Source organism: Primulina tabacum, chromosome 14, assembly GCF_025594145.1.
Source record: "Primulina tabacum isolate GXHZ01 chromosome 14, ASM2559414v2, whole genome shotgun sequence".
In the NCBI taxonomy this organism is placed as follows: Eukaryota; Viridiplantae; Streptophyta; class Magnoliopsida; order Lamiales; family Gesneriaceae; genus Primulina; species Primulina tabacum.
The window spans coordinates 32,568,318-32,582,134 of record NC_134563.1 but is presented as its reverse complement, the minus strand read 5'-3'; the positions used below and the strand labels follow the sequence as shown (position 1 = coordinate 32,582,134).

At 32.7% G+C, this 13,817-nt stretch overlaps 3 protein-coding genes across 3 annotated transcripts; 1 reads left to right on the top strand and 2 right to left on the bottom strand.

Moving 5' to 3' along the window:
• Positions 1–3,532: 3,532 nt before the first annotated feature.
• On the top strand, positions 3,533–5,923 carry LOC142524598 (endoglucanase 1-like). Its single transcript, XM_075628632.1, has 7 exons — positions 3,533–3,760; positions 3,833–4,042; positions 4,303–4,503; positions 4,626–4,718; positions 4,800–4,961; positions 5,050–5,161; positions 5,354–5,923. Exons 1-7 carry the CDS (start codon positions 3,539–3,541, stop codon positions 5,848–5,850), a joined length of 1,497 nt encoding a protein of 498 aa, XP_075484747.1. The 5' UTR covers positions 3,533–3,538; the 3' UTR covers positions 5,851–5,923.
• Positions 5,924–6,435: 512 nt separating this feature from the next.
• On the bottom strand, positions 6,436–7,278 carry LOC142524781 (uncharacterized). The gene has a single exon (XM_075628878.1). The coding sequence runs from the start codon at positions 7,203–7,205 to the stop codon at positions 6,561–6,563; it is 645 nt and encodes a 214-aa protein (XP_075484993.1). The 5' UTR covers positions 7,206–7,278; the 3' UTR covers positions 6,436–6,560.
• Positions 7,279–9,989: 2,711 nt separating this feature from the next.
• On the bottom strand, positions 9,990–13,014 carry LOC142525314 (glucan endo-1,3-beta-glucosidase 11-like). The gene is made up of 4 exons (XM_075629571.1): positions 12,866–13,014; positions 11,643–12,760; positions 11,085–11,201; positions 9,990–10,296 (listed from the first exon to the last, which is right to left on the bottom strand). The coding sequence occupies exons 1-3, from the start codon at positions 12,918–12,920 to the stop codon at positions 11,124–11,126; spliced, it is 1,251 nt and encodes a 416-aa protein (XP_075485686.1). The 5' UTR covers positions 12,921–13,014; the 3' UTR covers positions 9,990–10,296; positions 11,085–11,123.
• Positions 13,015–13,817: the final 803 nt, after the last annotated feature.

Sequence of the window (13,817 nt, the reverse complement as noted above, 5' to 3'; positions counted from 1 at the left end):
CTGTAAAAGAAATTAGTCGTTACATCAAATTTAAAAAGGCATCTCGTGCACGGTTCACATATTTATACTAGTCAATATTATATTAAAATATGTGACATGTACATTACATTAAATTTTAACCTTCTATATTAAATATTTTAATATTTTGTGAAAACTACCATTTTTATTCTATAAAAAAAATTTGTTCAACCCTTTTCTTCTCTCTTTGATTCAGTCAACCACCCAAAAAATAAAAACTATTTTAATGCTTAAACTAGTTATTAATGTTTTTATATTTTACATTTTTTTTTCATTCATTCAAATTAAATTAATTATATATTATTAAAAAAATAATAGTTTATAAATGTAAATATCTGCTCACACAATACGTATACGTTGAAGACTTATGCTATATTAAAAACAAACCTATCACTTTCATCACTTCCACTCTCCCTCGTTTTCTCCTCACAATCTCTACTCCTATACAAATTCTTCAATACTTAATATATTTCTATATTTATATTATTTTTCTTTAATTTCGAAATTAAATTTATTATATCTATTAAAAATAATTATAACTATTCTCATATATATATATATATATATAAGAAGAGTTTTTGCCAAAAATAGTAATTTTCCGCAAAAATGTCATTTCTAAAAAAAAAAGATATATCATGAATATTTAAATATGTGTACTGCAATAAATGATAATTTTATTTATTGTTTGCATTGATTATATCAATTCATTTAATTCAAATTTGAATTTAATTCATTTTTATATTAATTCAAATATAATTTATGTATTATATGTCTTTTATTATTTTTTATTCAAAATGAAACTAAACTCTATTAAAAACATAAACTACATTATAACTTTTGCATTGATTATATCAATCAATTTAATTTGTGATATGATTTGAAAAAAGTATTTCTTATTAGTTTTATTAAATTTGATTTAAAATATTTATTTATCACATGTTAAAAAATAATAATATATATAGTTTCTCAGAAATTAAAGAATTAAATATGTATTTAAGTTGGTGATTGACATTAATATTTTTAACACGATAAAAAGAACTATGTCATTGCCTTAGGGTAACACAATTAATCGACATACATTTATATTTAAGAAATTTTTTTAAAATTAGCGAAAAAATAGTTTCTTATTTTTATTTTTTTATAATTATATTATTTTTTACAATTTAAATATCTATTATATTTTTATAACAATTAATTTTTAATAATATCATCCCATGCATCGCACGGGTTAAATACTAGTATATATAAAAGCAGAGTTTTTGCCAAAAATAGTAATTTTTCGCCAAAATGTCATTTCTAAAAAGGAAAGATATATCATGACTATGGACATATGTGTACTGCAATAAACGATCACTTCAAATATTATTTGCATTGATTATATCAATTCATTTAGTTCAAATTTGAATTTAATTAATTTTGATATTAATTCAAATATAATTTATGTATTATATGTTTTTTATTTTTTTATTCAACTTGAAACTAAACTCTATTGAAAACGTAAACTACATTAAATTTTTTGCATTGATTATATCTATCAATTTAATTAAAAATTGTACAAATAAATTTAAAATGCAAATGATTACAATGTTCAGTATCACTCATTAGGTAAATCATTCAAAAATACATTTTGATATTTTAATAATTTCCTGCCCAAATTACTTACTAAAAAAGAAATATAATATTTAATTAGTTTATCTAATTTTTCTAAAAATAAAATTGGTTGAGTGTTAAAAGTTATCACTATAACAAGGTTTTCCAATGGATATTAAATTACCATTTAATAATCATAAATTTTTTTTTATCCCAAATGCATATTATTTCAAAATTACCTTAATTTGAAATAATTAATGCATTGTAGTTTTTTCCAAAATCATATGTATATTGTATATCTTGTCTTCTTAAAAATTCAAATAAGAGAACACAAAAAAATTAAAATAGATAGATTCAAAAGAGTTTCAAATTGACATTAAATTACTCTCAATAAGCATGTATATTACCATCAATAATCAGAACTGTTTGACACCCAATGCATGCAATTCGAGATTTCCATAATTTGAAAGAGTTAATGTATGATATAATTCTGTCAAAAAATCCAATGTATAATTTTTGTTCATTGGGATGTCTTATTTAAATTTTAAATTATAAATAATACAATACTGCATATTATATTAGAAACCAATTTTATTCTATTTATCTTACTAAATTTATATACTCCAAAATTGAATTCTGAAATGACTTCTCTTTTCAGCACCATCAATGAGTTGAATCCTTCCAAGATGTAATGTTCGTTTAAATTTAGATTTGTTCGTTGTTATTAACTACCTACATATGGAAACAACGGGAACAACGATATATTAAGTTTGATATGTCTTTCATTATCGAGAAGTAAAAAATATTATTTTTCTATTTGTACAAAATTTTAATTATTACGTATTACTAATGTGATAATTTTCTTATATATTACAAATTTTACGGATACATAATAGTATAAAATGTCCCGTAATGAAATGATTAAACCAATTCTAAAGAAAGTACGCATCTTATTAGAAGACACCTTATAAAAGTTATTGACATTGTTTTGAAATACACATAGTAAATATTAATAAAATAAATACATAATTTACTTATAATCATATATTTCATTTTTCTTTCGGAATAATAGGGTGTAGTGTATATTATGAAGAGATTTTGTAGATAAAATTACAACCCATTTGGATAAAAATATTGATGAACAATTATTGTTATCATTCAAATGTGTCAAACACGTGTCATGTCACAAAATTGTTTGTGAATGTGGATTTAGACGAAATTACTGAATTTTTAAAAATTATTTCTCATTAATTTTATTGAATGTGATTTAAAAATATTTTTTTATTACGTGTTAAAAAATAATAATATATAGCTTCTCGAAAATTAAAGAATTAAATATATATTAAGGTTGGTGGTCGACATCAATACACTAAACACAATAAGCATCGTGTCATTGCCTTAGGCTAACACAATCTAAATTTTTTAATATATGATAGTGATTATTAGCCAAAAAAATTAATCAACATGCGTTGTATTTAAGAAAATTTTTTAAAATTAGCGAAAAAATAGTTTTTATTTTTATTTTTTATAATTATATTATTTTTTTAATTTAAATATCAATTCATTTTTCACTAATTTTTAATAATATCATCCCGTGCATCGCACGGGTTAGATACTAGGTTAAACTATAACTAAGATCTTCAGTACTTCGGCGGCTGATATATATATATGTGTGTGTGTGTGTGTGATTTTGAGATTATCTTAAGAGATTTTGTTCTTTTCACCGTTTGGGACATTGCGATCAAAACTTTGTTTCCTCCGAACGCAACATGATGTCTGGTTTATCGCAGCTGATCCCGTGACTCAAAATGTGATTTTCTTTATTTTATCTCACACATGACACAACTGCTAACGATTTCTTTAACCGCACACTCCTATAAATATACGCGAGTTATCACTAAATGATTAGACTCACAAGCTTTTCAAGAAAATGTCATCTTGTTCCTCAACAATAAATGTTATCATGCATGTTCTTTGCTTCTCTCTATACTTGCTTATTCTATCTTGTTCTGCCTTCACTTCCCAAGATTATTCGGAAGCCCTCGAGAAATCGATCCTCTTCTTTGAGGGCCAGAGATCAGGGAGATTAACCTCGAATCAACGTCTCGCATGGAGGGGTGATTCAGGGCTATCTGATGGCTCTACCAACCATGTAACTTATGTTGGGACATAGATGGCTTAAATAGCATTTCATCTATTTAATATAGGGAAACTTAAATTTCAGGTTGATCTCGTAGGAGGATACTATGATGCAGGGGACAACGTCAAATTCGGATTGCCAATGGCTTTTACAACGACACTACTAGCATGGAGTGTCATTGAATTTGGTTACTCTATGCAAAATCAACTAGAAAACGCCGAGGAGGCCCTTCGTTGGGGAACGGATTATCTCTTAAAAGCAGCCACAGCCACTCCAGCCACCTTATACGTTCAAGTGAGCATAAAACAATATCAACTTCTAAACACGACAAACTCGACCTCTAATCAGTGTCAAGTGGATAGCTAGTATCCCTGGGCCTGAGTAAGGCAACGCTTATTCGCGTAATTTAAAGTATTCTAGAACTACCGCAATTCTCCATTGTTAGAAAATATGTCTAGACATGATAGCAAACACTCGTTTGAGTTTATGACAGGTAGCAATATGAGGCACGCCATAACAACGTGATATAATGCAGCATTATCTGAATGACGCAGGTGGGAGACCCTAACATGGATCACCGTTGCTGGGAAAGACCCGAGGACATGGACACACCACGCAATGTGTACAAGGTTTCGCCTCAGAATCCTGGGTCCGACGTAGCAGCCGAGACAGCTGCAGCACTGGCAGCTGCCTCGATCGTGTTCAAAGATTCAGATCCTCCTTATTCCAAGAAACTACTCAACACAGCAATGAAGGTGAGGCCGTTAATTATTATCATTGTATTCTTCATCGCTTGCTCAAAATCATCACGGAACTTCTTCTGAATCACATATATATATCTTCTGAATCACACACACACACACATATATATATGCAGTTGTTCGATTTTGCTGATAGGTACAAAGGTGCTTACAGTGACTCTCTTGGTTCCGTTGTCTGTCCGTTTTACTGCTCCTATTCAGGATATCATGTGAGGCATATTTGCGCCATTTACTTTATTAGTTTCAGAAAATCGTATATTCCCAAGCTCATTTTCATGATTCGGACTCAGGATGAGCTTTTGTGGGGAGCATCATGGATTCATAGAGCTTCGGAAAATGCCTCGTATTTGGCTTACATTCAGTCAAACGGTGTCACACTTGGGGCCGATGAAGACGATTATTCCTTCAGTTGGGATGACAAGCGAGCTGGAACCAAAGTTTTACTATCCAAGGTCACATTTCTTGTTTCTTAATTTCAGAAAATTTCAGCTGAAGGTTAAGAAGAACTTACTTTGTTTTCCTTTTCTGTTATATTTCCAGGCCTTCTTAGAATTGAATGTTCAAGAATTTCAACTGTACAAAGTGCATTCAGACAATTACATATGTTCTCTGATCCCTGGATCACCCAATTTTCAGGCACAGTATACTCCAGGTTACCTTCCCATAATAGCAAAAATAAATAAATAATAATTTTGGAGACAAATAACGAAAAGCGAAAAAGAAATGCAAGTTTATGGCACCCTCTAAATAGAAAATCTAATTTCGTAAGTCATTCGATTCATAAAAACATTATTATCTTTCGGACAATTGGTTCGATAATGTCTAAACAAAGTAATGACTTCAGGGGGACTTTTCTACAAGGGAAGTGAAAGCAATCTCCAATATGTAACCACATCAAGCTTCCTCATTCTAACGTATGCCAAATATCTCAACTCAAATGGAGGAGTAATAACTTGTGGGATTTCTACCATCACCTCTGAAAACCTTGTGGCCTTAGCCAAGAAGCAAGTCGATTACATATTAGGCGAAAATCCGTCCAAAATGTCCTATATGGTTGGATTCGGGCAGAGATACCCGTTACGTATACATCACAGAGGTTCTTCCTTACCATCTGTGCATGATCACTCAGCTCACATCGGATGTGGCGATGGATTCCAATACCTGTACTCTTCTTCTCCTAATCCGAACGTTCTCGTAGGAGCCATCATAGGTGGTCCAGACAATCGAGATAATTTTTGGAATGATAGAAATAATTATCAACAATCTGAGCCTGCCACTTATATCAATGCTCCATTTGTTGGAGTCTTGGCTTTCTTTTCACAAGAATTATCAGCACTGTAGTTTGTTTTTGGTTTCCATCCAAATGGGATTTGTTCCTGCCAATCTTCAAATGGGATTCGGACCCTTCGTAGTATATACATAAGTGTAATTTCTGTTTTTTAACCGCTTTTCTTTCAACATAAGATTTTGGATTATTGAACTTTAATGTGTATATACATAAATGTAATTTCTGTTTTTTAACCGTTCTTCTTTCAACTTTTGAAAGCCTTGTACAAACATAAATATGGTTTTTTTTTTATCAAGAAATATCACTCATTAATTTAGAAATATTTTATCACATCCAATGGATTAATAACACCTCATTGGTGGACACATAAATTGACAACATATCAAAACTATATATACGTCCAATATATGAATGTCACATCATCAGTGTTCACTTAATTGTGCACGGTGATTGTACAATATATCAAAACTATATATGAACAACCATCTCCCTTGGGGCGGTAGAATTAAATTCAAGTCTTAATTTTAACACGCATATATATACATACTTTTTAATATATAATTGAATCTCATATATATGGATAAATGTTCAATCTTAAATGCAATATTATGTAATTTCGATTATAATATAATTTGGGTCTATTGCATTGCCAAAAATGGAAAGATTAGACAAAAAAAAAAAACAAATATGACACAATATATGTAAATTGAGAGAGAGTGCGAGTAAATTAAACCAAGAAGTCCAACGTTGGATTGCCAAATTTCTAAAAGTCTAATAATAAGGATGCATCTTTGTTAGAATTAGAAGCCGCATTTCTACTGCTACAAAAGCTCCACTCGTCAGATCCGTACACGCAGCTCCCACACTTCCCCACAGTTCGTACGCTCTCAATGAGCTCCTCCGTCTTCTCCTCCTCCGATAATATCTCCATCAACTGCTCCGGGCTGATAACCAGCTTCACTTTCCAGAACCCACGCGCCGCCGCCCTTGATACGGCTGACTTCTTCGTGAGCCCAACTGGGCTGTGAAACGACATCCTGTAGGGCGCCGCGGCCGCACCGGGTTGATCCGGGGCGCTGTTAGATCTCACGTGCCCCAACCTCGCCGCTTTTGATACAGTACCGCCGCTTGTAACGATGTTGTCCAGCAGCGGAAGCAAGTGGTAGGACTCTCCGGCGGTGAGGAGTTGGCTGTGGGGTAACGGCTTCCAGAAGAGGTCGTGGCTCGGGAATATTCCGTGACCGGGAAACTCGTCTGTGATGGATTCCGCCGTTACAGGGGCGTGGAATTCCATTATGCCACCGTTTAACGTCGTAACTTTGATAACGGCAGACTTTTCGCCGTCTCCCATCCCTCCGATCAAGCAATTCCCCATATATATATTAGCTGAATTGTTCGTATATGACATGTATTTGGGTGGTATTTATTGTATGTGTTTTTGGTGGGTGATTCAAATAAAGTGCAAAAGGAGATAAAGTGATGGAAGCATTGTGGCTTTAAGTTCTTTGATGATGATGAAAGTTAAAGTAGTTATTAACATATAAAAACAAAAATAAAATGTTTGTTTTCATTAATTGATGGACATGTGTGTGTGTATATATATATATAGTGTGTATCTTGTGAGACGGTCTCACGAATCTTTATCTGTTAGATCGGTCAATCCTATCTATATTCACAATAAAAAGTAGTACTCTTAGCAAAAAAAAAAGTAATATTTTTTCATGGATGACCCAAATAAAAAACACGACTCACAAAATACGATATGTGAGACCGTATCACATAAATTTTTGCCATATATATAAAGGTTATTAAGATGCTAACACTGATTAAAACAAAGTAAATCTTTTGTAATATTTCATGTAATATTATTTGTCATATTAATAATTAGTTGTTACGTATATCAAATTTGAATAAATTTTCAAATTGCATTATAAAATTTGTCACAACATTGAAAATTTCACGTGTAACAATGTTATATAAAATGTTACATAGATGATTTTTGTTAATGAAAATTTTAAGTATGTGCATGAAAACATGTTACTCTAGTGGTTCAATACCAGGCCATTTTCTAGTTATGCCAGAATCATATCAAAGCAAATAATTTATAATTATTTCTTCACATATAATATTTTGTTCTCAAGTTTGGCTCTGACGTAGAATTGAAATACTATTCAAAGAATTAGTTCTCAGGAGAGGGCTCGGGTCTTGATCATTCTTGGACTCGGACGGAGTAAGAAAGACCAGGAGCCCAAAGCTGGTCCCGAAAATCCGAGATAAGACTAGGTGAAAGCCGGCTTGAGTAAAGAAATAGTATCTTGCTCAAACCATCCTCAGACGTACATCAACTCAGAAAGTCGATTAGATCAATATTTGTTCATACAAACCCGAGCTCTCAGCCTAGCTTGAGCAGCGTAAGAATACCAAGATAGTGGATTAGGGAACCTATCCATGGGTAGTCCAAGATCAGAATCAGAATCAGATATATATAAGAGGAAATGTGTTTTTTAATTTGGTTCAAAATTTGATCGGTTTTAAATTTAAAACTACATTAAATAGTTCAAATGTAAGTTTTTGTGATATGATTTCACGTATTTTGATCCGTGAGTGAGATGACATGATTCATACATAAAAATAATATTTTTATAAATTTAATGTCATAAAATTTATTTGTAAGACAATTTCAAATATCTTACAAATAAATTTATGTGACAGTTGAATGAGACGAAGATGACTTGGGCATTAAATGTCCGGTCAAGGATTGGAGCCCTGGCAACTTTTTGCTTTTTGGTTTAGATTCCATCATCATCCATCACATTATGCATATGTCCTTCACGTATTGTCCCAAGTGAAGCCAACATCATTGCTTTCCTGTATATATAATAATTATTTTTCTATATACGATATTATATTTTCCATATTAAACGATAAAAAATAATGCCCAACTTTCGAAAATTCGATTATGATATTGGATGATCCCTTTTGTGCAAAGAGTGAAGTGGAAGCGATTACTGAATGTGAAAAATAAAATGTAAAGCAGCCCGACCCTCGAAACCATGCCAACAATTCATCTTTTTTAGCAGTTCCTAGAAGATGATGCTACCATTTTTCTTCGAATCCCGATTGTTCTTGTCCCCACACTGTATATGTTTTGAGTAGTTCTTTTGTGAGACGGTCTCACGAATTTTTATCTGTAAGACAGTTCAATCTTACCGATATTCACAATAAAAAATAATATTCTTAGCATAAAAAATAATAATTTTTCATGGATGACCTAAATTAGAGATCTGTCTCACAAAATAGGATCTATGAGACCGTCTTACACAAGTTTAAACCATGTAAATATTCTCCACCCATTAATCTTTATATTTTTCGCATAAAAATTTTATTTATCATTTTTTTTAAGCAAGAACTAACGTCGAAAATTTACGGTTTCGTAATTATTAAAAGATAAAAAAAATTAAAATGTTGCTACATAATTACAAAAATGTCATAATTTAGCATCATTTTGTGTTCGTATCTTTTTGGGAATTCAAACGAACTTTAAGATCAAAGTGCCTTATTTTTGTTGATATTTTGAGATTTCACAATCACTTGGAATGAAAACTAAAAGAAAAAAATAGGTAGAAACATCCATGAAACGTTCATAAATTTGTTTCTTATATAATATCTTAAGTAATATAAAATCGCAGTTAAAGCTCTTGAGTCCATTGAAAGCCCATATATTTATTGTTTTCAAAAAAATCTGTAAATAGGAAAATTATATCCATTTTGGTGTTCTCGTTCTTTATTCTGGAAAGCTATTTTATTTTCTTGGGGCGGGTGACATTTGAGGGTCTCAATGTAGAGTTTGTATCTTGTGAAACGATCTTACGAATCTTCATATGTGAGATGGGTCAACCCTACCGATATTTGCAATATAAAATAATACTCTTAGCATAAAAAATAATAATTTTTCATGAATGACTCAAATAAAAGACTCATCTCACAAAATACGACTCGTAAGATCGTCTCATACAAGTTTTTGTTCTCAACACAACGCTTAGACCGTGACACAAGTGATAACCATTTATATTTTCCTTTGAGTTCATCAAAGAGAGAACTGCATATCTAAATAATACTGTCCCAACATTTGTGGACATTTGTTGAATCTTACTAATTTAGGTAGTGTTTTCCATTGGCTACATCAATATCATAAAATAATTTAATCGCCTATTTTCCATTCTCATTGCTATTGAAAAGTTTTATGCCTCAATTTCCACCTAGAATCATAGATAAAAGCATTAAAAAAAATATATAAATAGCACTGGTCATGAACAATAAACCACCACAAATGACCCATTGGTTCCTAATTTAACAAATGACGACTAGTACCAAAAGACAGGACAAACTAGTAAAAAATAGGTTGGGGAAATCAATGCCTTCGATATTCCGAAAGCTGCGTTCATCATTGTCATGTTTGTTCCACCAGGATTTTTTTGATCCATAACAATCATCAACCCCTGCATATCATGTGATGGGTCGGAGATCGTTATAGTTTTGACATGGTAAACACATTCACTGTGACATTTTGTTTTCGGTAACTTGTTACGAGAGTACCGTAGTTTCGATTTGTGCCAAGGTTTCAGACAGAAAGGAAATAATATTTTTATCTTAATACCGTCTATCAACCAATTTTTCGGAAATTCTGTTTCTGATAATGGAAACATTTAACATATATATCCCTATTCCAGTCCTGTAAATCCTCAAAACAAGAATATGGGCTCGCGTGAGTAGGAAACAAAAAATCTCTATTCTAATTCTACCATCAGCTATGAGTTCGAATCTAAGAGAAATTCTAGACATTATTTATTATCCTAAAATCTTTTTGTCTTTTCTGAATGATATCAGAGATACATTATAGTTTTGATACGGTGAACACATAAACTTACGGTGATATTTATATGGCATGTCACGTTAGCTTGTCATACAAAAGGTTGTCACTACATAAAAACAATACATACATATATATGTGTGCGCGCGCGTGCTAAACGAGTATCTTATATGATTTCTATTAGGAGATAAACTAGCATTTGGGTCATATATCAATATGGATCGATGTATCGCATTAAAAAAGAGTCATATTCTGTCGAGATCAAGTAAATCAACATTATAAAAATTGTTTTAATTTAATTTATTCTGCACAACCAGATAATTTTATATAAGAATAATTTCACAAGAGAAATATATATTGTCGGAAAATTTGATCCAACCACCATTTTATACAAGGGATTTGATTTTAAAGAAATACCTTGTCCCAACTTTGATAAAGGAAGGTCGGGTGTCTGAGTTACAAATGGGTGAAAGCCATGGCAGCAGAAACCATCAACCACTCTAATAGCAATGAACATCTTGAACAAAGCTTCCCCTGCAAATCACACCAACATTTCATTTGATCATTCAACAAGACATGATTTAAAAATCAATCATCTTTCCAGAATCCAATTGCAAAAGCATTTTCCAGAAAAAAAAAATGGGAAAAAAAAAAGTGGAGAGAAAGAGTAGCACAGAAGTAGCAAAAGTTACTCTCCCCCCAAGAAAGAGAGAAGAAAAGAGAGAGAAAGGTAACCCAGATATGCATATTTAAAACCATGTTTTCAAAGAAAACCATGGTCCATGCTTTGATTATTAAAAAAACATACGATCCTTTTGTTTTTAATTGGCTCAAATTTGGGACAGGGTAGTTGATACAGGATGAGTTACAAGGAAAATAAACTACGTTTCTGTTGAATGTAGTTTAAAAATATTGAATGAACGAATCTTTCAATAAAGTAATGGTAATTAGTGTGAATTAGTAGAATAAACTCACAGCTTGATTAGCGGAAATGGACAAATAGCCGGAGGACGTGGTCCCACTCCACGGCGGCGAAGAAGAAGAGGGTGTCGCTTGCCCGGAGCTGTTAGTACTCTGCAACCCCGTCACATTGAATCCCAGATTATACACTGGAGCCCCATCGGGCTTGAAGAGCCCGAAATTCCGTTCCGAAGTCGGGCCTGGCTTCAAATTCTCATTAAACAACGCGAATAAATGAACATTCAAATTCAAATTGGGCCGCATCGGAGTCCCTTTCTTCTCAGCGATCAATTTCAGCAAGTTCCCGTTATACTTGCCAGCGTTTTCCGGCGTGGCCCCGGCCTCATCTGCATCCCCCTTGGACGGCCACCCTGTTTCCGAGATCTGCAAGCACACGTTTTTGTAACCGAGCTTTTCAATGGCTGAATATGCAGCGTCAATCTGCGCGTGAAACATGTTGTCGTAATGCAGGCCAGAAACCGGATCCACTAAATTTGTACCGGGACGTGCTTCGAACAGTACGAAATCTAACGAAACTTGCTTGGGATTGGCCTTGTAGGCAAAGTAAGGATAGGCATTGATTAAAAACGGGGTGCCCACTTTGCAGTGAAAATCCAAAATGGCGGAGAGCTTTTGAGTAAGATCTCGGCGAAACGACCCGGATGAGGGAGGATAAGAAACATCCAAGACGCCCAAATTGTGAGCTGTAGTAACCATAACTTGCTTGTCGAGGTCGAGGGAAACCAGAGCCCCGTGGATGCTTTCCATGGCGGGGAGGAGATTAGAGGAGAGAACGGAGTCGTTCAAGGTGAGGATTTCATTTCCGACAACAATGGAGGTGATTTTGGTGGAGGGTAAGTAGGATTGGACGTTGGTCTTGACCCAGGATAGGGCTTGCTTGGGGTCCCTAACCTTGGCCAAGTACTCGTTGCCGAGGCCGACTATGAACTCGAGGCCCGAGTTGGCAAATGCTTTGAGGACGCGTGGGTCAGCGTCGTAGAGCTTGACTCTGGAGGCGCCGATGGATTTGAGGAGAGGCTTCACGTCCTCCGGGTGAGGTAAATTGTTGGCTATCTGCCCGTAGTTTATTCCAATACATACCGAAGCTGGTATCGAGAAGGTTGCTACTGATACTGCGACATTGCAATAAATATCATAGATTTGATTTCAAATTTGTGATACAAGCTTAAAATATTGAATGGATTAGTCAAAAAAAGTGGTGATAGGAAAATGAGTACCTGAAATAATGAGTAGAAACGTGGAGCAACGGCGAAGAAGGAGAACGAGGTTCATGGCAATCGGCACGAATCTGATAATCTCAGAGGGGAAGAGAGGGTAAAGGGAACAAGTCACGAAGCTTGGTTGCTACAAAAAGAATCTTACTTTAGATATTTGTTCTAATTTTACTGAAAGAGTAAAGGTAAATGGAGTGGACTGAAGTGATGACACCTGTCCCCTAACTCCTCCGGCTACAAATTCAAACTCGCCACTATGGCATCTACGGGTCATTTATATTAATTTTTTTATTAAAAAAAATGTATTTGAAAATAAGATTAAAGTAAAACTATTTAGGTTAATAATAACCATAATAAAATCAAAATTAGGAAATGAATTAAAGATTAAAATTTTTAAACATAGGTTCAAGTTTATAATATAAGAAAATTTATTCTAGAAACTTATTATAAATAATCTAAAAATTAATCTAGATAATTAAATTATTTTATATTATATTAAATACATAAAAATATATATTAAATTAAAAAATAAAATAAGCACATGTAAAAATTCATGGATTGTTTAAATATTATATATTAATTAATATAAAATAAATATTAATAATTAAATTTAATAGCAAAAATGTGTCATCGTGATAGAGCAACACTTGGTTATGGATATTGACTCATCTCATCTTATTCTGTCTGTAAAAAGACTTTTTATGATGTATTTTATCACACAAAATCCTTTGAAATTTGTGTCTTGCGAGGAATTTTGAAGAAAATCGTGTAGTTAGGAAATAATAAAAAATAGAAGAAAACTCAAGGAAAAATATCAAACATTGTCTAAAAATCCCCAAATTTTTACAGAACAACTCTTTCTTACCTGGAAACCATCATGTGCGGGATGTGTAATATTATCATGATCCCAATTGTTCCAGAAAATTTAGATTCTTGAAGAACATTTATAGAAATT